This window comes from Danio aesculapii, chromosome 8 (genome assembly GCF_903798145.1).
Source record: "Danio aesculapii chromosome 8, fDanAes4.1, whole genome shotgun sequence".
NCBI classification, from domain to species: domain Eukaryota; kingdom Metazoa; phylum Chordata; class Actinopteri; order Cypriniformes; family Danionidae; genus Danio; species Danio aesculapii.
This window is the reverse complement of record NC_079442.1, coordinates 21498910-21525842: the sequence shown is the minus strand read 5'-3', so window position 1 is coordinate 21525842 and position 26933 is coordinate 21498910. Positions and strand designations below refer to the sequence as shown.

Below are 26933 nucleotides of genomic sequence, written 5' to 3'. Positions count from 1 at the left end.
GAATGCAAGAGTTCGGGAAAGTGATTTCTTCCCTCTTAGGGATGGAACCACGAGGCGACGTTCATTCACAGAACGCAAGTTTCTGGAGGGCACATAAATATGCAGAAGTGAGAGCAGATAAGAAGGAGCAAAGCCAGAGGTCACTTTGTAAGCAAACATCAGAGATTTGAATTTGATAGAGCAGCAACTGGCAGCCAGTGCAAACGGGTGAGTAGTAGAGTGACATGTGCTCTTTTGGGTTCATCAAAGACCACTCGTGCTGCTGCGTTCTGAAGCAGCTGAAGAGGTTTGATAGAATTGGCTGGAAGCCCGGCTAGTAGAGAGTTGCAATAATCCAGTTTGGAGAGAACAAGAGCTTGAACAATAAGTTGAGCTGCATGTTCAGATATGAAGGGTCGGACCTTTCTGATGTGATAGAGTACGAATCTGCAAGATCGAGCAGTTCTAGAAATGTGCTCAGAGAAGTTTAGTTGGTCATCAATCGTTACTCCAAGGTTTTTTACCATTTTGGATGCAGTAATGGTTGCCCCATCCATCTGGATTGAAAAGTTATGGTGTAGAGTCGGGTTGGCAGAAACTTCAAGCATTTCCGTTTAGTCTCAAAAATAAAATAACTAGCAAATAGTTTGAAAATGAAAGTCAGTGACTCCAACATCCTCAGTCCATGTACTTTTAATGATGATGAATAGGTTTAATATGTATTAATAAGAATATAATCTTTACTATTTCGTTGGGAGTGCAGTGGCTGATGTTTAAACAAATGTCTAGTATTTAATTGTTAGCGTTGTGTTTTTGTGTTGCGTTGTGTTTGGTGCAGACAGTCAAATTGCTTGTCGTTGGAATCTTGTTGCGTCCTGTGAGCTTAGGACATGTGTTACTGTTAATCACTTTAGCTTGTCTCTATGGTTCAGGTTTGCAAAAGTGACTTTATATTTTGAATTTCAGAGCACATCAACGAGAGAGCCATATGCAATGCTGTCGCCCCAGAAAAGGACGTTGATGGATTCCACATAGTAAACATCGGGAAACTCTGCTTGGACCAGAGGTGCATGATACCAGCTACAGCCGCGGCAGTATGGGAAATCATCAGAAGAACAGGTTTGGGACATCTTTCACATGTTCTTCGAAGGGTGAATACAGTGTTTCTCAGAGCTCTCGTATTGCGTCCCCAGCAGAGATTTGATTGGTTTGTCTATGATTACATTGGTCAGCAGCAGATGTAACAACAGTATCTGATGTCAGTTTGTATTACTTGAACATTTGAAAATATACGTCTGTAATTGTATCTGTCTATTGATGATTTTTCCATGCCATGGGCAATTTGTAAAATTGAATTATTAATGTTTATTGAAATTCTATCCTTTTTTTTTTTTTTTTTTTACAGGACTTAAAACTGTTGGAAAAAATGTGCTTGTTGTTGGACGCTCCAAGAATGTAGGGATGCCTATTGCAATGCTGCTGCATTCGGATAGAAAGCATGAACGATCTGGAGGTGTGATTATTGTCTATTTAGCAGTTCTATTTTTATACATATATATATTGATATGATAAATATAAATGTTATAACAAATAAATACAAATATCAAAGTTAAAGACCACTTCAATGTGGCGATGTATCACTGTAACTGTAACAAGAGGCAATTCGATCATAACTTCACATTAAAACAGCTGTCATATTTATCAATATGTGGACATTTTGGGATTCTTGGAAGCTATGGAAATTAAAAATGTAAAACATACATCCCTCAAAACGGTCTACAGAAGCTCTGATAGTAAATTAATAAATAAAATAGGGTGGAACTTTATTTTATTAATCTGGTATTGATTGTATTGTTGATCATTATATATATATATATATATATATATATATATATATATATATATATATATATATATATATATATATATATATATATATATATATATATATTTCATGAAAACATAAGAATGATCAAGATTTATTATTTTATTTCATGATGACTTCAACCCCAAATTTTTTTTTTTAATTTTTCAGATTTAAAATTATTAGGTGTATAAATAAGAAAAAGAAGACGTTGTTAGTGGTATCCAAAGTAGACTTTTGAAAATGGTAGATTTTTTTATACATTATGTTTTTATAGATTATGATAACCATTAAGAAAAACATTAATTTAAATTGCGTTAATTTAGAAGGGGATATTGCTGGAATATTCTCAGTGTGGAGTTTGCATGTTCTCCCCGTGTTCGCATGGGTTTCCTCCAGGTGCCCTGGTTTCCTCCTTTGTCCAAAGACATGCGGTATAAGGAATTGAAGAAACTAAATTATCCGTAGTGTATGGACATTTCCCAGTACTTGGTTGCAGCTGGAAGGGCATCTGCTGTGTAAAACATATGCTTGATAAGTTGGCGGTTCATTCCACTTTGGCGACCCCTGCTAAATAAAGGGAAAATAAATTAATGAATTTCTTTTGATGTAGTTTTAAATTTCAAAGATTTTCTCAAATTCTTGGAGTTTTAAATTTCATTTATTATTATTATTATTATTATTATTATTATTATTATTATTATTATTATTATTATTATTATTATTAATTCAAAAATGGTTAAGTGTAGTAATAACTGGGTAAAGACATGGTAACATTTAAATGTATGTATATATTTTTTTCATATTCACACATTACTGAGAAATTATGGCTGATTTATAAAACAGTGGTCTTTACACAGAATGTGAAAACCATGTGTGTTATTATACCCATAAATACATGAATTGAAAGGAAACTGCAAGAAAATCAAAACAAAAGAGATGAACCTTGCAGTGACATTATTGTAATGCTAGACTTTAAAACTAGACTGTATAGTTATCAACCGTGTTTGGCTTAGAAGAACAAGGTGTTACTGCAAACGGATCATTCTTTGAAAAACAAATGTATTCACTTTACTGTTTCTTCACTGGAACATGTTTTCAAAAGGTCCATTTTCAGAATTTCAATCAATAAAGCAACAACCCACTGACACTGCGTTTAGAAGGGGAGTGAGACGATTGTGAATTACAGATTCACAGAATGAACCCTGCATGTAGGAGCTGGTGATGCAAGCAGTTACATCAATACTATCAAAGATCAATGTTGACATTTTACTGCTAACCTGTACACTAAAGAGTATAAATGGAAATCTACTGAAACCATTTTCATCTTCTCTATTTAAAAATAAAATACATAACAGGAGTATTTGTAATGCTTAAAATCCATTTATAATGCCTGTTAAAATGTTCAAATAAAAGAGATATTTTATGCATATTATTTGGCATAATATCAAATTATTAAAAGTGCTCAAATTTATTAAAATATATATGTATTTTAAGTTTGTGCATATTATAAAAATATATGTCTTAAAAGTACATTTCTTTCTTTCTTTCTTTCTTTCTTTCTTTCTTTCTTAATAAGTTCTTGCGTCATCACTGGCATTGGCACATCTCCAGAAACGTGCTCAGGATTCAGGAAGTTTTTATTAAATTTTTAAAATAATAAATAATTGTAATGTTTCTTGGAACAAAGGAAAGGGAGAGACCGATTCTTTCCTCATTCTGGAAGTGTATAATTGTTAGAACAGGAAAACCTGTATTTAGATCCAAGGTTGCGATTAGGTTTGTGCAATGCAAGACATGCTTAAATTGAGTTGTGAAATCAATCATTTTAATAGTAGGTTTGCTCTAACATGTAAAAATTCCTTGCTCAATGATAGAAGCTGCTCTGAATTTGCTTACATTTTTTGGTGTGTGACTCATAGCCTTGTACAGTTATAAAAGTGAACTTGCGGTTACCTGAAGAAACTTTTTAGGCAAATATGTATAATCTTGAGTTCCCGTGACAGGGATGAGTGAGCTTCACGTTATAATTAATATTCCTGCCATTTTATTTACTACATCCGATGCTTGTTTGCATAATTGTAGTTGCACAGAATTAACCCTGTGATTAGACTTATTTGAAACCTTTTACTTTATGAGCTGTTGCACATTCTTGAAATTTCTGCTGATTAATTTCATCATCTAGCTGTTGGGCAGAAACCACCCACCTTTACATTTTTCTGAGAAAATATGCGTCTCAAATCAAATGGCTTGACATAATTGTTTCTTTCTCAGGAATTACAATAAAGTCTGCATACTTCTTTACGCTATGGATGAGAAAATCTTGAAGTCGATTGGAGTTATTGATATCTCATTTATGAATAACATCTTTATTAAGGAGCAAAAACTCAATTCTTTGTGCGCTTAGATCTTTGAAACATAAAACAGTCTGTGTACATTCACAAAAGGCTAATTTACAGTACATAAAATGCCACATCTAAAGTTTACTAAGTGCACTGGTAATTAGCTGATTAATACATGCATATTGACAATTCAGAGTTATGACTTACAGTATGTGATTGTATCAACATAACTCTGCTATACATTCACTGATTAAGTAAACTGTTTATACATCCGACGATGTCTTTTATATTTCCCAGGTGATGCCACTGTTATAATGGCTCATAGATGCACTCCTTTACCACGACTGAAAGAACTCGCCAGGCTGGCTGATATCGTGATTGCAGCTGCAGGTCAGGCTTTTTGTTTTTCTGTATTATTACACAGCTCCCTTGAATACTTGATTCTGATTGGTCAGCAGTTGCATTTTTATACCTGTATTTCGCTAATGTTCGCTTTCTAATAATGACTAACTGACTCTTCCTTATTTAGATTTTGTTTATGAAACACGTTCAGCATTATTCTTCCATAAATGAAAACGTAATGTAATGTGAGTTTGTCTAAAGTCTGCTTGGAATCCTAATTTAAGATGTTTATTTTGCTAACTTGCATTGCTATATTTTAAGCTGAATAATTAATCCTTGAAAAGTTAGTCCACTGAAAAAAAGGTTTGTTTTGGTTATCTTCAATGAAAGTCTGCCTATTTGCTTACGCATTTGGAGTGGCGGTTTTCTGTTGACATCAACCTGAGAGCTTCCATAGTCTCTTACCGTTAGTTTGCTTTGAGGGAATGATGGACTAAAGAAAGCCCCACCTCCTACTCAATATTCTGTTTCAGTTGGTAAGTAAGTAAGGAGCGATTTAGGACTAGTAATCAGGTAAATTGGTTAAATAATGATGTGATTTGAAACAGATGATGTCAACCGGTGATTGTATTTATGATTTGGAACAAAAGCAGCAACCAAGAAAGGTCTAGATGGGCCGTGGATTGCCAGTTTGCCAACAAATATGTGAGAAAATTATTGAAATGTTTAAAAACAATGTTCCACAAAGAAAAATAGGGAGACGTTTGGATAGTTTTTCTTTAACCGTGCATAACGTAATTAAAAGATTCAAGGAAGGAGTTTCAATGCGTAAAGGACAAGGGCACAAGCCTAAGCTGAACTACCGTGATATCCGATCCCTCTGGCAGCACTGTATCAAGAATCGTCATTCATCTATATGCGATATCACCACATGGGCTCAGGACTACTTTGGCAAATCTTTGTCAAGTACCACAGTATGTAGTTACATCTACAAATGCCTGTAAAAAAATTAATACTAAAAAGTACATAGAGATTTTAGAGCACAATATGCTGCCTTTTTTTCCAAGGACCCCCATGCATGTTTCAACAAGACAATGAAAAACCACATTCTGCACATGCACAGATACAGGTACTTGACTGGCCTGCCTGCTCTGGCCTGATCTGTCTCCAGGAGAGAATGTGTGGCGCATTTTTTGAAGTGCAAAATGCGACAACGAAGACCCTACTGTTGCCCACCTTAAAACTTGTTTGCAGGAAAATTACACCTGAAACACTTCATCACTTGGTGTCTTCAGTCTCTAAATGTCTTTTAAGTGTTGTGAAAAGGAATGGCAACATTACAAAGTGGGAAATGCTTTACTGTTCCAACTTTTTTAAATGTGCTGCAAGAACCAAAGTTGGAATAAGTGTTTATTTCAAATCATGTGGAACACATTAAATAATGTTTGTTGTATTGTCTGCAATGAAATACAAGTCAAAGTAAATTGAGAAGTTTTCCATGCTGTTTTCCATACTGTCCCAACTTTTTGTGATTTGGAGTTGCAAATCAGCATACTGAAATAAAAGTCTCAGCAACTTCTGGCTTCCGGTAGACTTTAAAGGTGCTGTATGTAAGTTTTTGACTCTTCTAAAGCATAAAAATACCACAGTATGTTTGCAGATGTTTAAGAAACATGCCAAGTGAACATGTTTATCTAAAAAACAACGCTGAAGTCAGATATTCTGCTTTGAAAACATGTTTTCCGTGCCAGAACACTGTCTATGTTTTGGTTATTTTAACCCGCCCAATGCCACTTTAGCCAATTATATTTCAGCACCCAGGGTTGCCTTGGTGGAAAACAGCATATTTCATTCATTCATTCAGTCAGAAAGGCTGTCAAAGCATGCGTCAGTGAGTAAAATGCGACCTCCGGTGGACAGTAGCCCCGAAGTGATGCAGTTCCACATGAGGTTATTTATTAGCAAATGATATAAATATTACGAACGTAAACATTAGATTGAGCAGGTTACATTGTAACCCCGTGTATTAACAACACGCTACATAACGAAATTTGCAGTGATAAGCAATTTGGCTGTTTGCACCAGACAAAACGCGACAGAAATTTAAATACAGCCATTCAGAAGCACAGACTATGCACTCACTCACGAAATGGTAAGGTTTATAATCTATTAAATACATATTAACTCTCTTTAACATTATTAAATGTACATGTCGAATCACTCACATGTGTGCTTAGTTCAATTTCAAAGGGTTTATTTTTTTGAGGTGAACTATCTGCTGCTGCTTTAAGTATATGGCAATAAATGTCATGTAAAATGGCATTCAAACTCACATTATTAGCATTTAACACTGAATAAAGCACATGAAGTGGTCATTGTCATAGTTTTCTGTTGTTCACCTGTGAGAAATAGAAGCCGTTTCTAATATATCAATTCGAGGTGTTGGTTAGAACAAAAAATACTTTTAAAATGGAAAATATTCGATCTATCGGGTGACGTTGCTTTTATTTAGAACACGGTTTAAATCACTCGCTCCTGTCCTCAATCTGGCAACCTACGTCTGCGTTTGTTTTGATCCAGGAGTGCAATACCTACTTCAACCGCTGGGTGTCAAACTTACAAACTGTACCTTTAAACATTATTTATGTTTACAGCAACAAAAATCAGTCTAAGGCATGATAAATGTGAAAAATTTAAAAAGCCTTGATTCACATGGCTTATCTTAAAAACCTACGTGACCGTAGTACTCAAAAGAGACTCTAAACGCACATGACCGATGTTACCCTGATGAAGGCAGTTCCCTGCCGAAACGTGTAGGTTTTTTTAAGATTTAGCCATGTGAATAAAGGTTTTTTAAATTTTCAACATTTTTCGAGTGCCTTGGACTGATTTTTGTAGCTGTTTTGATGAATCCCTTGCCAAAGAGCACCGACCAATTATTTGAGTAACCCCCTGAGCGCTTTTGTTTTTTTTGTTTTTGGATTATGTATGTTTACTTTTAATATGTTTGAATATGAAAATAATAATATTGTTTCCTTTGAGAAAGTGTCATTCTGAACAGCTGTTTAATAATTGTAATTAATTTGTCATCAGGTGTGCCTCACTTAATAACGGCAGATATGGTAAAAGAAGGAGCTGCAGTTATCGATGTCGGCATAAACCGCATGCTGGATCCTGTCACTGGTAAATCTCGTCTTGTTGGAGATGTGGATTTTGAAGGTAACAAGACATGATTGCTTTAGTGTTTTTATAGCATTGAAGATATTTTTTTAATTATTTAACTTTTACTATTATTCGTATTTAGCATTTTTCTTTTTAAATATTAAATTTTTTCCCTCAATTTTAACTTGCTCTTAAATTGAAACCTACTAGCATAAGTGTTTTCATCTGGTTGAGCATAAAACGGTGAACTTAAAGCTTTAAAAAGGATTCAAAACACCATAAAAATGGGTCGTAGAACTTGTGCACTATTTTACAAGTCAGCTAATGCCACATAGCTTTGTGTAAGCCTAACAAACCATAATTTAAGTCACTGTTGAAACTGCTTCAATCTTCTAGTGTTGTTATTTCTGTTACTGGGATAATGTATACAGTTTGGATATGTGATACCTAAAGTCATTCACCTTTTGATACTGTAGTAAATCCGAACATAGGCAAGTTTGAGATGATCAATAATTGTTAAAATATATTTGTTATTGAATCATATTATCACAAGGTTCAAAGTCATGGGAAGTAGGAGGCGGGAGGTGTAAAAAGATGAATGTAACTTAAATCAACAAAATAAAGTACGTGACAGCCCCTTATGGATGGCTTCCTCATAAAAATAAATAAAACAGCAGTGTAAATGTCTCAGGCTTGGTCCTCCTTTCATCTTCCACTTTCGCTGCACCTCCTTTTATCGTTCTGGAGTTCCTCTGTGTCACTCATTAACTTGTGCTCCACTGCCCTCATTCTCTCCCACGGCTTTTGGCCCTCGCTCCACTCATCATAAATACCCCCTTTGCCCCTAGTTACACCCTTAAGGAACCCTCCAACAGCCATTGCGGTGGTCTGTACACTCAACATCTATAGACTCTTTCAGCTTCTTCAGTCTTGTTTGCCTCTGTTTGAGTGGTGTTACTGCTTCTAGCTATATTTGATAGACAGCAGAAGGTCATGGCATTCTGTCCATGACAGTGACCTCTTTGTACCTTTCTAGACTGCAGTTGCCCCTTCATGACCTAACAGACAGATCTTTGACATGTTCCTCCTTCCTGTTGAGCTAATGAAACTGAAAATGAAGGAGAAACAAGAAAATTATGAATGCAAACAATAATTAATTGAAATTAACAAAATATTAAATATGTTTAAGTTAAACTTTTCTGTAATAAAATCTTTTTTATTATAATTGTGCAGTTGTTCAGTAGATTGCAGTTAAGAACTGAATCATTCCATTTTATAAATGTGATCCTGGACAACAAAGTTTTTTTTTTAAATTGACATTTATGCATCACATGGAAGCTGAATAAATAAGCTTTCTGTTGATGTATGGTTTGTTAGGATAAGACAATATTTGGCTGACTATTTTTGACCCAAGATCTTTTGACAGCAATTTGACATTCTGTAATCTGAGTGTTCAAAAAAAAAAATCTAAATAAAGATAATATCACCTTTAAAGATGTCTTAATGAAGTTATTAGCAATGTACAGGTTTGTTACTAATCAAAAATTGAGTTTTGATATATACTTACCGGCCACTTTATTAGGTACACCTGTCTAACTGCTCGTTAACGCACATTTCGAGGCATTTGTAGACATGACTGAGATGATCTGCTGCAGCTCAAACTTAGCATCAGAATGGGGAAGAAAGGTGCCAGTCGGGTGATGATTTAATGTTCCAGTCAGGTACACTTTGAGTATTTCAAAAACGGCTGATCTGCTGGAATTTTCACACACAACTCTGTAAATCTCTAGGGTTTACAGGGAATGGTCCAAAAAAGAAAATATCCATTGAACGGCAGTTTTGTGGGTGCAAATGCCTTGTTGATGCCATAAGTCAGAGGAGAATGGCCAGACTGGTTCAAGCTGATAGAAAGGCAACAGTGATTCAATTAACCACTCGTTACAACCGAGGTATACAAAAGAGCATCGCTGAACACACAACACGTCCAACCTTAAGGCGGATGGGCTACAGCAGCAGAAGATCACACCGGGTGCCACTCCTGTCAGCTAAGAACAGGAAACTGAGGATACAACTCGCACAAGCTCACGAAAATTGGACAATAGAAGATTGAGAAAAACGTTACCTGATCTGACGAGTCTCGATTTCTGCTGCGACATTCAGATGGCAGGGTCAGAATTTGGCATCAACAACATGAAAGCATGGATTCATTCTGCCTTGTATCAATGCTTAAGGCTGGTGGCGGTGGTGTAATGGTGTGGGGGATAATTTCTTGGCACACTTTGGGCCCATTAGTACCAATTGATCATTGTGTCAATGCCACAGCCTACCTGAGTATTGTTGCTAACCATGTCCATGCCTTCATGACCACAGTGTTACTTATGGCTACTTCCTGCAGGATAACGTGCCCTGTCATAAAGCATAAATAATCTCACACTGGTTTCTTGAACATGACAATGAGTTCACTGTACTCAAATGGCCTCCACAGTCACCAGAACTCAATCCAATAGAGCACCTTTTGGATGTGGTGGACAGGAGATTCGCATCATGGATGTGCAGCTGACAAATCTGCAGCAACTGCAAGATGCTATCATGTCAATATTGACCAAAATCTCTAAGGAATATTTCCAGTATCTTGTTGAATTTTTTGCCACGAGGGATCAAGGTAGTTCTAAAGGCAAAAGGAGGTCCAACCTGGTACTAGTAAGGTGTACCTAATAAAGTGTCCGGTGAGTATAAATATGTAATATATATAGAGTTGGAAATTTATCCATGAAACATGATCTTTATTAGATTCTGCAGATTAAAAGAAAAATCTATAATTTTCACTCATGCAGTGTTAGAACTTGATTAAAATCCCAAAACTGTGCAACATTAGACTGGTTTTGTGCTCCAGAGTCACAAATTATACTTTAAAATTGATTTTGTGAACAATCAGATATCTGATCTGAAAAAAAAATAGGATGATTTGTGATTTGGTTTGTTCCTCACACAAAGCTGTGTTCAGAAAGGGGAGAGAGAAAGACACAATGTACTTAAAATAAATGAATGTTGTTAATTTTTGAATGATTTATATCTTTAAGATGAATTATAATTCTGCACGTGCCTCAGTCAATCTATCTGATAACCATTTCTCAATCACTGTCGGCTCTTGTATAGGGCTTGTTGTGCATTCCTTGGCTACAGTAACCAAATGTCACTTAGCAACAAGATTGATAGTTGATTCTCTCAGAAGTATAAAAGAAATACTTGGCTTAAGGAGAGTGTTATTTAAGACATGTTTTTTTGTCTCTGCTTAGCTGTGAAGGAGAAAGCTGGATTCATCACTCCTGTGCCTGGAGGAGTCGGACCAATGACCATCGCCATGGTAATGAAAAACACAGTCACTGCTGCCAAAAATGCCCCAACATACTGAACAAGCACAAAACCTGCTATTAAACTGGAAAAGATGCAAGCACTTGACGAAGTCTGGATACTTTAATTGGGATTATTTGTTCATTTCCTGATTATAAACACAAGCCTCTGCAAGCTTCCCGTACAACTTCCTTTCCCTGCCCATCAGCAAGCTGTAACAGGCTCTCTACCTGTTGTTGGCACGGCAACCATGCGAGTCTATGACAGTTATTACACCCTAATTCTTTTCTTACTTTGTCTTACTTAGTTCTCTTCTTAAAAATTTGATCGATTCTAAGAAGCTGCTGCATTTTGAACAGTGTTGGGTTAAGAAAATAAGGTGGGTCTTGCTGTATAAGGGTGGTGTTTCCTTCCTTACGATGCCTCATTGAAGTCGGAAGTCTTGCATCATTTTTACAGGAGAGTTTCGGTGGGACTTGACAGGTGGCTTCATGGCAGAGTGATAGCCGGTTCTCAGGTGTCTGAAGGAAGAATTTTTGGACACTAATGCAAACTATTAAAGGACATTCTGCTTTTCTCAGGAAATTAATTTGATCTTCTGGTGCTGCTCATATGTTAGTCAGAATTTTTTAATTATTTCATTCATTTAAATGAATGTACTGTAATTTAATCCAGCAATGTTTTTGTGTGTATTTAAATTATATTTATGTCATATTTTTAAAACTATAAATCTGATTTGAAAAGGGTGTTTTCAAAATCTGTTTAACACAGAAACTGCAAGAGAATCAAAAGAAAATAAAACTGTTAAAGGGGTAGTTCACCCACTCACTCAGAAAAAAAATTACTTACTATTTATTCACCCTCAAGTGGTTCCAAAGCCTTATGGGTTTCTTTATTCTATTAAACATTGAAACCCGAAAACCTGTTACCATTGACCTCAAAAAGGAAACCAATACTATGGAAGTCAATGGTTACAGGTTCTCAGCTTTCTTGTGTTCAAAAGAAGAAAGGAAGTCAAACAGGTTTGGAACAAGTGAAGGGTGAGAAAATAATGACTTTTGATGTTGGTTGAATTATCCCCTTGTTTCAAATAGGCTTTCAGTAAGATTTTTTTTGTGTCGTGCTAAACTTGTCCATGAGTTTTACAAATTCTCACCAAGGTTTTTTTTATGTGTTTGCATGGCGAGTGCCAAAACCTTTACCAAGCTGCTTTTCCACTATCGTGCCGTATCAGGAACATTTAGGTATGATTCCAGTTGTTTCCTTGTGAGCCTGGAATGGTGTGGCACAATTACAAACCGCTCTCGGCTCGGCATTCTAGGCATGGTAAGACAACTGTGCTGAAACATGCTTGGCTTGTAGAGCATATGATGTTGCAAATTTTTTGCCTGACTGCAAGTTACTCCCTACCGACAAGGCGGAAAAGCACTATTTATTTATTTAATTTATTATTTACTTATTTGTTTGTTGTTTGTTATTGTTATTAAATGAAGTAATTATTAGAAAATAGGAGTCCCAAAACAGAAATATTTGGTCATCATCCATATCACTTGTTTACATTACACAAGGCAACATCGGCCACATTTGTATTACATTCCATAGAGTGCCGTTATCAACACAACACTGGAAGGTGAAAGCGTTTCTGTGCTGACTGGGCTGGATCCACACAGAATGGACAGGTTAAGCAAACAGAACCGTTCAGCCCGATAGTGGAAAAGCAAAACAAGAATGTTACATTTTTGCACCAGAGGTTTAAAAGTTTAAAAGAGGTTTAAAAATGGCAAGAAAACACTAAATGCTGCTGTATTTAATATTTATGTATTTATTTTATTTATTATTTGATCTACAATGTACACACATAAATTATGCAAATATGTGTATATATTGTATGTATGTATTTATCTGTGTCATTTATGGCATGTTCTTGTCATCAAACACTTTTATTAGCATTTTTGTGTTCTTTCTATCCAAACTTCCAAAAATAATAATAAAAAAACCTTTAGTTAAAAATATCTGATTCTTCTCTAAGAAATTTCATAAAGTGGATATTTATTTGCCCTGAAACAGACTGTGAAGCAAAGAAACATCTTCAAAAACAAAACTTCTACAAAAAAACAAACTAAATAAAAAACTATTTAGCACTATTATACAGTAGTATCTTTGTGTGAGGAACAGATCAGAAATTTAGGTCATTTTTTATGAATATCATCTCCTTTATACAGTTGAAGTCAGAATTATTAGCCCGCTTGTTTATTTTTTCCCCAATTTCTGTTTATTGCAGAGATTTCTTCAACACATTTTTAAACATAATAGTTTTAATAACTCATTTCTAATAACGATTTATTTTATTTTGTCATGATGACAGTAAATAATATTTTACTAGATATTTTTCAAGACACTTCTATACAGCTTAAAGTGACATTTAAAGGCTTAACTAGGTTAATTAGGTTAACTAGGCAGCTTAGGGTAATTAGACAAGTTATTGTATAATGATGGTTTGTTCAGTAGAATATCGAAAAAAATAGCTAAAAGGGGCTAATAATTTTGACCTTAAAATGTTTTTTTTATTTATTTTTTATTAAAAACTGCTTTTATTCTAGCCAAAATAAAACAAGACTTTGTCCAGAAGAAAAAATATTATCAGACATACTGTGAAAATTTCCTTGCTCTGTTAAACATCATTTAGGAAATATTTAAAAAAGAAAAAAAATTCTAAGGGGGGCTTATAATTCTGACTCCAACTGTATCTCAAAGCTCATGAATGGCAATAAAAAAAATCCATGACGTTTGGATCATTGACTTCATAGTCGGCGTGACATGTCTTCACATATAAATATCTGCAAATGCAAATTTCAGAGATCAAATTGAACACTTTTATAGTAATTTTTTGGCCACTGTTCACTTGAATGAAAAAGATCAGCTCGGATAGTCAGACCAACTTTTATCCGAGGGTGTATGATGGATGTTTCATTTCTGAGGCTTGGCTAGTATATAATCTATTCCTTTTATAGCTTTTGTTTTCTTGCAGTATCACCTGAAAGAATATTTGAAAGAGATTTGATTCTCGAGTTTAAATGTTGGTTGCATACAATGAGAAGCTTTACTCACTGAAAGTTTACTCACTCTCATGTCCAAACCTGTATGACTTTTATCTACAACATAAAAGATGAGATTTTAAGAAATGTCTGTCTTTTTTTGTTGTTGTTTTGATTTGTTTTTTGTCCAGACAGTGGAAGCCAGCTAACAAAACGGTTTTGTCTTCAGCATGGTTCAAAATATCTTTTTATGTTCCAAGGAAAATGAGACTGCTTAGAGCAACATGAGGGGGAGTAAATGATGAAAAAAATGTTATCTCTTTGGTCCAAAGTGTAAACAATATAAAGGTATATTGATGATGTATTTAATGTTACAATGATGGATAAAGCTTCATCTCATTGTGGATTTATTTATTTTTATTATTTATTTATTAATTTTATTATTTATTTTATTATTATTTATTATTTTATTATATTACTTTTATTATTTTTATTTTTTATTTTATTTATTTAGTTTATTTATCTATTTATATTTATTTATTTTTATTTATTGGATTAATTTATATGATTATTTTTATTTATTTATTTATTGTTTTTTGTTTATTATACATTCATTTATACACACATGCCTACATAATAAATTAGAAGTTTTGGATTCACAACTCTATTTAAGTCTATATGCAAATAATGTAAAATCATGATGTGTTATGTGAGGTATTACCCATCCATCACTAACCACTAAATGGCATGTCTGATTCCCAGTTTCGGTCCAATGTTATGTAGACAACAGAAACAAGATTTTTGGTACACTCTGGGCCTTTCATTATGTGACAGGAAGGGTTATGGGAACATGAACATTAAAACAAATGTAATCGTAAAAAATAATTCTTTGTTAGTTACGGTAAACCATGTTATTATCTCAAGAGTTTCTTTTTGCAGCTACATGCAAATACTTTGGTCACTGAAGGGAAGAAAATCATGTAGGGGGCTGAAACACGTCTGTGCTTGTTACTTGCGTCTGGATCAGGAAGTGATGCGGGACATTCTACAGGTATGGCTAAAAAAGACTGGATTCATTGGAGTTCCTGTTAAAAATGATTGGCCACAATTGGTGACGCACAAAGGTGTACAGAAGGACAGTATAAATTGTGAGGGAAAAGCACTTTCTTCAGGAGAGCAGCAGCGTTTTAAGGAAGAATCTCTAGTCGAAATCGAGCTGTTTTTGTGGCACAACATGACACAAGGTGAGTCAGAATGATTTTCATAAGATGAAACCTGCTTTATTTTGTTTTTTATTTAAAAGTTGGAATGGGAGTAAGCTGAATGTGTTTTTAATACTCCATCAGGACTGGGTTTGATGCTGGTGCTCGTCCTCTTCTCTGGACTTGGAGACGCTCAGGAGAAATCAGAAGATGTGCTTCTGAAAAACACAACACAAAGCCGGCTTTTTAGTCATGGTAAGCAAACACACACACAGACAGACACCTTACAATTTCATTCAGTAGAGCAGTAGTTACACAGTAATACAGTGCACAGTTCAACAAGTACTAATAGTGAATAGCTGTATTTTTTGTTTATGAATGTTATCAAAAATGCTGTAATAAATGAAATATTCATTGCTTGATCATGCAAGAAACTGCATTAACTTACATAATTGAGCCTTATTGTAAAGTGTTACCATTATATCATACATACATCCATTTTTATGGACTCTAACTGATATACAGTATGTATATCCACATGAAAAAATACTAAAGTAATGTATTTAAACACTGTAGTGTTTTTGAACTTTACTATTGTGAAGTACTTGAATTTGTCTCTTTTGATAATACTATAGTTGCTATTGTAACACAACAACTGTAGATATATAAGCAAATGACTGAATGCTGTAGTGATAGTATAACTATAGGATATATTCATCCACAATACACCACATTGTAAAAATCTAAAGCATATCAAAGTATTAATTGCTGTTTATCAGTTCACTATAGTTGGTACTAAAGTATGTTGTAGCATTCATTAACAAAGATTTGTAAATACTATAATATACGCAGTATAGATCAGTTAACTATAGTCTGTTTTAAAAACATAAATTGCTATATACTGTATAGTATTTTTTCATGGGGGTAGCTGTGAAAAAAATTAAGAGACCACTTGAAGACCACAATGTTGATTTGGAATGAGTAATTCTAAACGTGTACTTCTGTAAAGTCTGATGGCATTTCTTCCCAATTTGAAATAAAAATATTGTAATTTAGTGTATTTTTCACATCTGTTTTTCAATAATTCAGAATCATAGTTATTTCACCCAATATTGATTTATTAAGTAGTGTTATGTAAAAATGAATATACATGTGTGAGAATATGGCATGCTTAACTCATTTTTTGCATCAACAAAGCTCTAAATTGCAACCATAGAGCTAAAACAATCTTTTCAATTGCAGCTCTAAAGCCCCAAAATCTTACAATTTCTGACATGTTATTAGTAGTTTACAGAAAAAACAACAACTGTTTCTGCAAATCATAAATCTAGAGAATCTGAGAATTTTAAAGATCAGTCCAGATGCAAAACACCTGGAAATGCCATCTTAAATGCACTTCTAACTTACTTTTTAAAGGATTTTATTTGACTTTTATGTGATTTTGAGATCTATTATTATTATTTTATGTGTTTTTAGTTATTTTTAATTATATTTTTTTCTTTATGTCTGTAAAGTGCCTTGAGATGCTACTTTTAAAGGTGCTATATAAAAATAAAGTTATTATTATTATTATTATTATTATTATTGTTAAAAATATTATTATTATTATTCTATAATGATCATTTTCTAAGGCTCTTGTTTGTATGTTCAAAAATTTCAGTTTTATGCCATTGAATAGGTCCTTTTTCTTCTCTTTAAAGTGAAATAACTGAACATAGCCTAAGAGGCGGTGAAAAAAAAACAGATTTTAGAAGATAAATTTAGATGGCACTCAGATATATTTATTAAAAACCTATTAAATATTTTATTATTTTCAGTGTTAAACATTTCCCAAGTGATGTTTAACAGTGAAAGTTCACAGTATTTTTTTCTGGAGATAGTCTTATTTCTTTATGTGTGCAAGGAATAAAAGCAGTTTTCACATTTAAAAAAAGTCATCACCATATTATTATTAGCTCCCATAAGTATTATTATTTTTATTTTATTGGCTACAGAACAAATTTAGGTTAGAAAACTAATTACTTGCCTAATTAACCTAAATTGTCTACTTAACCTAGATACGATTTAATTAGTTTAATGCGTTAAATTGTGCTTTATCACTAATTGCTGGTGTCTTGCAAAATAACTAGTAAAATATAATGTACCGTCATCATGGCAAAGACAAAAGAAATGAGTTATTTCAACTATTATGTTTAAAATTAGTTGGAAAAAATTCTCCCCATTGAGCAGCTCTTGGGAAATCAAATCAAATCCCTTTTATTGTCACATCATCAGCAGCACGTGTGCTGTGATGAGTGAAAAGCTTAGGTGCTGGCTCACGACAGTGCAAAATACAGACAGTGCAAAATACAACAACACACAACGGTGTACTCCCAAAAAAACAGGACAATGTAAAATTGGCAGTGTTGACAGCGATATGTACAATAAATAGGTGTACACATAATTGTAATAAATATATACATATACAAATATAAATATATACATAAATATAAATAAATATATAAATAAAGAATTATAACTTCTAAATATTAAATACTTGTCTAAAAAGTGTCTAAAAATGTGTCATTTAATCTGTATCCACATTTTTGTAGTTTATAAAATGAGCAAACTTGTAATTTAGATTTTTTTTTCTCCCCATGTGCAAGGTGTTAAGAATGCAGGCTCTTTGGCATGTAGACACAAGTCTGAATACCTTTCAGTTAAGCTCAGTCCTTCATGCTTATGCAGTCAAACTCTAACTGTGTGTGTTTATCAATAGAAAATGGAGAGGAACCGCTCGCGTTGGCTGTTCAGAGGCCTTGCGGTCCAGAGCATGAAGGATTCTGTGTCAATGGTGTGTGTTCATACTCTACTGAACTGGACACCCCCATCTGCAGGTGAGAACAGACACCACAAAACAGCTCAGTTTGACCTTCATGAACTCCTGATTATCTTGTTCATGTTTGTTTGATTAGCAAACTAGGAAATCACGAAGCTTGGGTTGTGGCTCTAATGCGTAGAAAGCCTTTTGGATATTTACAAAATAGGACGATCCCTAGGATGCTCCACCTAAATTTTTTGTTTCGGGTGACATGAATTTACAATGTTAAAAAAAGGGTCACACTTTATTTTGATGCTCTGTTTTTTGAATTTAAGTTACATTGCATCTACATACAAACTAATTCTCATTAGATTATAAGTAGACTGTTAGATTGGGGTTAGTGTAAGTTGACATGTACTTGCAAAAGGAGGAGTTGAAGGAGCAGTATCAACAGATATTAAGCAGACAGTCTACTAATACTCAAATAGACCATCAAAATAAAGTGTTACCAAAAAAAGTTGTACAAAAATACTACTGAAAGTCTACCGGAAATACATTTTACAATACTACAGATACTAAAAATGACACATTCAGTTCACTAGCAACAGGTACTGTAAAATACTACAGCAGTTGATTTTCTTTTAGCCAATTTATTAATAAATAAATAAAATTAGGTTAAGAGATCATGGATTTCATTCACTAAGCATGTACACACACACATTTCCTTAATAATGTTGTCATTAAAACCATGCATATGACATAAAAGGGCTGTAAGTGGCCATGTAAATGTATAAAGATGTTTCGTTTTACCGATAATAATGATGTATAACATATCATATATATAAGGTTTTCTTTAATATACAGTATATTATACAATACATGTCACGAGTGAAAGAGTAAGAAAATATGTAGTTAAATAAATGTTTGGCCAGCATTTTATGCGCTCATGCAAACATTTTCCCAATGTTCTTTTTAGGTTTTATAAACATTTGCCCATGTTTTTGTATAGTCAGCAAACATTTTCTGATCTTTTTATTTAAATTTCTCTACACTGTAAAAAATGATATGATCAATAAGTCATGACAGCATATGTTTTTAGTTGATATTAACTTATTAAAGTAAGTTAATCATGTTTTAACGTAATATTATGAGTTACGCAAGCTATAGTAGTACCAGACAGAATCTGCAGACATTTTTTTGCTATTTCTTTGGAGAATTTTGTTAAAAATCTGCAGATTTATGCGGAATGATTTTGGGAGTATCATAACTAAAACCTTAATATGTGAAATAAAAAATAAAACCTTTTTGAGTTTTATTTAATGTTTACAATGCAAATCCAATTAGATCCACTTTATTTGGTAAACAAAGCAAGTCTCTCATATAATATATATTAAAAGACAGAATTATTGACATATTACTCAATAATTATACTGAAATTAATTTAAAAACTGAATAAATACAAATTGACACACATTTATTCAAGTAAATAAACAAAATCAATGATGGGCTAAAAATCTGAGGAGTTCTGTGCACAGATTCTGTGTGGGCCTATAGGGTATATGCATTGGTATGCAGAAGGACTTTTAATTTTACAGTAACCTGGGTCAAGCTCTTCAGTGAACTGTATGCAGTTACAAAATCGGCACGTTTATGATCTGTTTTCTTTAAAAATTTGTGATCTCCGCTGTCTGACTAATATACAATATAAAGTGGGTCTCAGATTGTACAAGAAGCACTGCATTAAAATCAATATTCCTGCGTCATGTCTTTAAAATATGAAAATTTATCTTACCCTGGTATTTTCAATGGTGTTTCAGCGCTCACCTGCTGATCCTGATGGGTGCGTGCGTGTAAACGGCTTTAATCTCGTTTTATGCTTGAACAACTAAATGAATGACAAAGTCTTTTTAACTGATTATATTTGAATCACATTACAACATCTATGCTGTCAAATAAACCGTTCACCGGAAGTTTATCAGTTTGGGAAGAAACACTAGCTCTGCATATACCCTATTTTAAGTCAGCTCAATATAATATAAGTTTAATTGACTCATAAGGTTAGTTTGATTCAGCTTAAACATTTTAAGGCAACCAGTATTTTTTTTACACTGTAGGTAATCGATATTTTCTTTGCAAAGTCATCAGTATGTTTGAAGTTATCAAGTTGTCCGGTGGTTATAAATGCAGAAATATATAAAAACCTTTAAGCAAAAAGTCAATGAACATGAGAGGGGAAAAAAGTACTACACTTAAAAAAAAAGCTGGGTTCCACACAATCGATTTATGTTGGGACAACATGAAGTTAACCTATTAGTTTTACAAATTTAAGTGGATTAAGCATATAACAAATAAGTTTCCCCAAAAACCTCAAGAATTGTGTTGTTTCAGCTCATTTTAAATAAGTAGTTTGACCAAACAGCACTCTTTTTTGAGTGTATTATTGAGCTGAGAATAGTTTTAATTGATAAAGAAATGACTTTTCAAGTTCTTTTAAAAACACTTAAAAAATGCATTAAAAATCATCACATTATCTGTAACTGTGTTTGAAATAATCAAAACAATAGAAAATATTAATGAAATCAATAACAGATGCTGCAAAAATCTAACCTGTTTATTTGGTGGATTTATTCAATTCAATTCAACTCATGTTTATTTCTATAGCGCTTTTCCTATGTAGATTGTGTCAAAGCAGCTTAACATAGAAGTTCTAGTACATTGAAACTGTGTCAGTCCAATTTTCAGAGTTGAAGTTCAGTTTAGTTCAGATAAGTGTGGTTTAAATTTCACCGCTGAAAGTCCAAACACGAAAGCGCAAATTCATCGATGCACAGCTCCACAAGTCCCAAACAAACAAGCCAGCGGCGACAGTGGCAAGGAACAAAATTTTACCAACTGATGAAAGTGAAGGAAAAAAACCTTGAGAGAAACCAGGCTCAGTTGGGCACAACCATTTCAGGTTACAGATTTACCAAATGCACACTTGGCGTTTCTTGTGAATCTTGAGGGCTGCATTTCTTAGATTTCTTCTTATTTTTATTAGAAGTACTCCTGTGTTTAACAAACCATGTAATTATTACTGAAGAGACCCAACAATTCTAGTCAACATGCTATGTGCTGTATGTCAGTCTGTAATGGTTGAACACCTACATTTAAAGACCTTCCTTTTCCACTTGTATCTTCAGGTGTATTGAAAAGTACAGTGGTGTGCGCTGTGAACATGTCATCATGGATGCAAGAAGTTTGTCTAGTCCTGAAGGAGTCATCGGAATCAGCTGTGGTGTAGTTTTGTTATTAGGAATGCTCGCTGTACTTCTCTACTTCTGCTTAAAGAAAAGGTAAAACCCAGACGTTAAGTTACAAATGCTTTATTTATTGATTATTTATTTGTTTTGTCCATTGTTATTTAATTATTTACTCTTTAAAATCTTTCAATTCAATTTAATGTAATGGATATGAAAGTATTCATTGTATTGATAATGAAATATTTTCTGGTTTATATTTCACAGGTGTCAGAAATCACCACCGCCCTACAAGAACTGTGGCTCTGAGAATTCAGTTTAAATTGTGTAATTAAACATAAAGCTATTAAATAAAGTACTAACAGAATCTAGACGACTCCACAAGCGAGACGCACCGCCCTCTAGAGGACAGATCGAGAATTACAAAGCCACTGTTTGTGACGGTGTATTTTCCCACACATTCATGTAACAATTGATCAACCACAACAGATTTACATTACTTTTACATCAGGTAAACCTGTAGTGCTGCTCTTAGTGGTGAATTTACTAAACATTGAGACTGTACAGTTTAAACACACACACACAATTTTCTTACCTTGTTTTATTTCAAATGGTTTTGAACTATTATTCAGATTTATTTTTATCCATAAGTAAATGTCAACTGCTGCCTCTTTAATGAATGTATTGTGTAAGTTAACAGATATTTATTGTTTAGCTGTAATTATATTATAATTCTAAATATAATATGTAAACTGTGCTATAATGTATTTCTACCTGATATTTATTGGCAGATTTGTATAAAAGTTCAATAAAAATTCATTTGAATAATGAGAAAACAGTGTAAAGGATTTTGTTTGAAATTCACTGCAATAACACGTATGCAAGTTATCTGCATTGATTGTGGAGAGATACCCAAAATACACAAGACGTGTCACTAGTATAGACCAATTACCAACCTACGTCACACATGACATCACACGGGTCCCCGGTTGCAAAAAGAGACAGGCTGCAATATGTTAAGATGGAAAGAATTCAGTTTATTTAAGTGTGTCTCTTTAAGATAATTTTTCTTTGTCATACGAGGATGTTTTATTTGGTTTTTATCATGTTGATAAAGTTAAAGATAAATAAAGTTAAAGATAAGATAAATCTAATCAATCAGTTTATTTTACTAGCTAAATTTTTTATAAACAAATGCAAATTTTTGTCTGTAAAGCCCCTTTTTCTTATTTTTTGTAAAGATTTGAAATATTATTTGAATACAATCTCTACCTCCAGCAATGTTAAAGCTTTAAAATCAGTAACACTATGTGAATCTTTTTAATAATACCCAGAGGACTGTATTGTATGACCTTGTAAACATCACTGTGACCTTGCTTTAAAGAGCCCATATTATACATGAAATAGGGTCATATTTAGGTTGTAAGGGTCTCCAACAACAGTCTAATATGCATGCAAGGTCAAAAAACACTTTGATGGTCTTATAATCTGCATTTATTTTTACCTAATTATCCCAGCGACTCCCATATGAATCGTTCAGCGATTCATTTGTTCCCAAATCCCTCCTCAGCGCGAAGCTAATCTGCGCTGATTGGACCGATGACAGCCTGCTGCGATTGGTCGACACGGACAAGGCTTCAGCACGAGGCAGAGTGAAATGCCCAGCTGCTAATCAACAATATAAAAGTAGTCACAGTGCATACACGCTTCATAGTGGATTTTGGCTGCCAGTGGGTGAATGTAAACACAGACGATGGACTAGAAAATACTGACGACTAACTATTTTATTGAGCAAAAAGTCCAAGAACTGGCGAGGAGATCTCCTAGCCTCCTAGTCACAGTCTTCTTGCTCTTTTTACAAGCACACACACACACACACACACACACACAGGGCCTGCGCGTCCATAGAGGAGCGGCTGAATAGAGAGGGCGCGGCGCTCAGTTATATCCGCGAATACCCGTGCGTTACACACACGAGGAGACACAGACACACACACACAGACACATTACTCCTACCCGAGGACACGACACACACGCCTAGAGCGCTAGTTCAGCTTGCTGGGTGCAATTTAGACACCTCACCTCCAACCTGAGCTGAAATATTTTGAAACTTGACCGTTGCATGCGTGTAAACAGCTGACGATCCGTAATCAAAGCGGCACGCGTCGCGTTTTCAACGTGGCTTTACACGCGATATGAGAATATAAAGAGTTAACCCGATACAGCACACGAGGTTACAAGTAACAAAACACAACTAAATACATAATTTGCAAGCTAGAGTAAACGAGGCAATAATTTTAATCGCACGTACTTACACTTGTGAAATGGGGGTAGAAACTGATTCATGATCCACTGATCCTTCCTTTAACAAACTGAAGAAGTCTTCTTTGAAAGCATATAGTTTTCAGAAGCACTCTGAACTGCTCAAGGCTGGGCTATATTGCTGATGTTTCATCTTTGATTAGACTGTCCATAATATCCATCTGCACAGCGTGACTTCATTCGACCGGTGTCTGTCTGTGTGTGTGTGTGAGACTTTTTTTTCTGTTAGTGGGCGGGGCCGCAGGTTTCAAATCTCCCAGGTTTGTGCGCCCAACTACTTGTGTTTCGTAGCTGCATCATCACGAAACACCTAATGACTTGTTATCAAGACGACTCGTTTGAAGCACTATGAGTCGACTCTTTATAGATGAATCAATAGTTTTAAACACTGTACACTTACAGATTTAAGCCTTAGCTGGATATTTCACTTCACTTAGAGCTGTGTGACACTACACGGAAGGGCATTTTCAAAAACCCATAATATGGGCTCTTTAAAAAAGATCTAAAGTGATTTTTGTAATTCATATTCCCCCTGGCATAATATTTTGTTTCTATTTGTTTTGTTTCGTTGTCTACTTTTGTTGTTATAGGATTTGTACCTTTTCTGTTGGTTTTTGTATTCCTGTTGAACGTTCCAAAAAAAAACAAAAAAAAAAAAGACAGGCTGCAATAGTAAACATGTGTTGTGCGGTAGGATGCCAAGTCCAACAATAGAAAACGTAACTTTTACCGTACACCACACTGCTTTAATGCAAACTGCAGACTTCTTTGGCTAAAAGGGAGCCGAATGAAGCGACGATTTAATTAAAAATGCTGGACTCTGCAGTTCTCATGTTATATCAGGTAAGTTCACGCTATGATGAATCATACACATTACTCATTTTGATTGCAGCAATGATTTCAGCAAAAACAGTTACATATGGTTAATAAACTGCAGACACTGAATGCTCAGAATGAAACGTGAAAGTGTAAGATATTAAGGTTAACTTGGTTTAATATTCACACATTCATTCAGTTAAAAATTGATTCTAAACACGTGATTTTAAGAATAAAATAAGATTAAATAATATAAATGAAAAACCTAAAGATACATGCATGATGTAGACTACTGTATAATACACTATGTACTTTTTCTGATATACAAATCATATTAGTAATTTATATAAGTAACGATTAAAATTTGATTGTCATTACAGTGAGATGCTAATTAGCAGAATGCAAAAAATTAGTGAATTGCAGTATAAAATACCATGTGATAATTCTAAGCTCTAACATTAATGATGTGCACTTTAATACTTATATAAAGTTTAATAAATAATAATAATATTTTTACACCACTGTGATGGTTGGGTTTAGGGTTGAGGTGGTTATAGGCATTCAAAAAATACAATTTATTGGGTAATTTAATAGATAGCATAAATAATACTCGCTACAACTACTGTTTTTACATTACCGTAACGGTTGGGTGTAGGCTAGATATTAATAAAATACAATAAATGGAAAATTTAATAAATAATATAAATAATTCTCATTAACTTCCGGCCGCATCCATATCCGATCTAGCAACAACCCCTTAAAGGGACTTTGGAGATACACACTCAAAGGCTCTAATAAAAACAGACAGGTTTGTTTATTTATGAATTTTATGGAAGAGCCAAAATAAAAAAAGTATTGGTGCACTAAACAGTGTTCAAACAGAAATAAGGATTTAATTTCTGTTTTCATTTAACTTTGTGCACAAATAAAAAATCATCTAATTTGGTAAAAAAAAAAGCAGTTGGTAAAATGTATTAGTTTTTACTTATTTAAACAATTTTATTATTCATTTGAATATTTTTTTTTAATATTTCTAGTGCTGTTTAATGGAGAGAACATTTTTTCAAGGTGTTTTTAAACAATAGTTTTAATAACTAATTAGTTTTGTCTTGCCATGATGACAGTACCATGGAGTCAATCTAGGGTCATATATACTTGCAAAACAAAAGAAAGCTTCGCAAAAAAATCAAGTATTGAGCAAAATAAATAAATGCAAATCTCCAAAAATCGTGATTCGAAAATACATTTTTGAGAAATAAAAATAAATTTTGCTAACAAAAATAAAGAATTGCAAAGGGAAAATTAAGATGAAATTTGCAAACCAAAAAAAAAAAATAACTGTAAATAAAAATCAAACATTCATTCATTCATTCATTTTCTTTTCGGCTTAGTCCCTTTATTAATCTGGGGTCACCACAGTGGAATGAACCACCAACTTATCCAGCATTTGTTTTATGCAGCGGATGCCCTTTCAGCTGCAACCCATCACTGGGAAACACATCCACACTTATTCACACACTCATACACTACGGACAATTTAGCCTACCGAATTCACCTGTACCACATGTCTTTGGACTGTGGGGGAAACCGCAACACCCGGAGGAAACCCACGCGAATGCAGGGAGAACATGCAAACTCCTAAAAATCAAACAGTGCAAAAATTTTTTTTTTAAATAGCAATTAAAAAAAACAACTATACATTGCAATGCTCATTTGGATTTGCTTTTAAGTCAACCATGACTTTGCGATTCTGTTTATACTTTGCACTTCTGTGTGTTTCCCTTTGTGGCCCTGATTTCCTTGACTCCACCCCCCTGTCAAATCAGGGCCACAAAGGGAAACATGCAGAAACTTGAAGTGCAAAGTGAAACAGCAACACAAACTCAATGGTTGACTAAAAAGCTAATTAAATTGAGGCAATGCTATAAAAATGTTTTGCAAATACATATAATAATTTTTTATTTGCAGTTCTTTTTTGTTTGCAAATTTCATTTTATTACTATTTTTCCCTTTGCAGTTCTTTATTTTTGTTACCAAATTTTTTTTTCTCAAAAATGAATTGTCGCTTTGCTATTTTTGGGGATTAACATTTATTTAGTTATTTTTGCTCAATACTTTATTTTTATAAGCAAAATTTTCTTGTAGTGTTGCATGTATATGTGGCCCTAGATTGACTCCATACTGTACATATTATTTTTGTAATTAGTTTGCAAGATATTCAGCTTAAAGTGCAATTCACAGGCTTAAATATGTAAGGTTGGTCAAATAGGGAAGTTTTGGATAGCAGTTTTGTTGCCAATTGAAAAAACATAATAATTTCTTAAGAGGGCTAATAATATTGACCCAAACATTAACATTTTTTTTTTTAAGATTATAACAAATGCTTTTATTCCAGTCAGACTAAAGAAATAAAAGTTTCTCCAGAGGAAATAAAATATTAAAGGATATACCAGCCTGATCTTACGAGGAAACGTAAGTA

The 26933-nt window shown here is 33.8% G+C and overlaps 2 protein-coding genes across 2 annotated transcripts in view; both read left to right on the top strand.

Annotated features, from left to right (window-relative positions):
• mthfd2l (methylenetetrahydrofolate dehydrogenase (NADP+ dependent) 2 like) overlaps nucleotides 1-12833 on the top strand; it is a 16706-nt gene extending 3873 nt beyond the window's left edge. Inside the window, exons 4-8 of the mRNA XM_056464348.1 lie at nucleotides 946-1098; nucleotides 1385-1492; nucleotides 4483-4575; nucleotides 7621-7746; nucleotides 10986-12833. Of these exons, the coding sequence (XP_056320323.1) occupies nucleotides 946-1098; nucleotides 1385-1492; nucleotides 4483-4575; nucleotides 7621-7746; nucleotides 10986-11101 (596 nt within the window). The 3' untranslated portion in view covers nucleotides 11102-12833. The remainder of the gene's footprint in view (nucleotides 1-945; nucleotides 1099-1384; nucleotides 1493-4482; nucleotides 4576-7620; nucleotides 7747-10985) is intronic.
• Nucleotides 12834-15154: 2321 nt separating this feature from the next.
• epgn (epithelial mitogen homolog (mouse)) lies at nucleotides 15155-22111 on the top strand. The gene is made up of 5 exons (XM_056464347.1): nucleotides 15155-15319; nucleotides 15422-15532; nucleotides 18036-18153; nucleotides 21260-21412; nucleotides 21584-22111. The coding sequence occupies exons 1-5, from the start codon at nucleotides 15310-15312 to the stop codon at nucleotides 21636-21638; spliced, it is 447 nt and encodes a 148-aa protein (XP_056320322.1). The 5' UTR covers nucleotides 15155-15309; the 3' UTR covers nucleotides 21639-22111.
• The last annotated feature ends 4822 nt before the right edge of the window (nucleotides 22112-26933 follow it).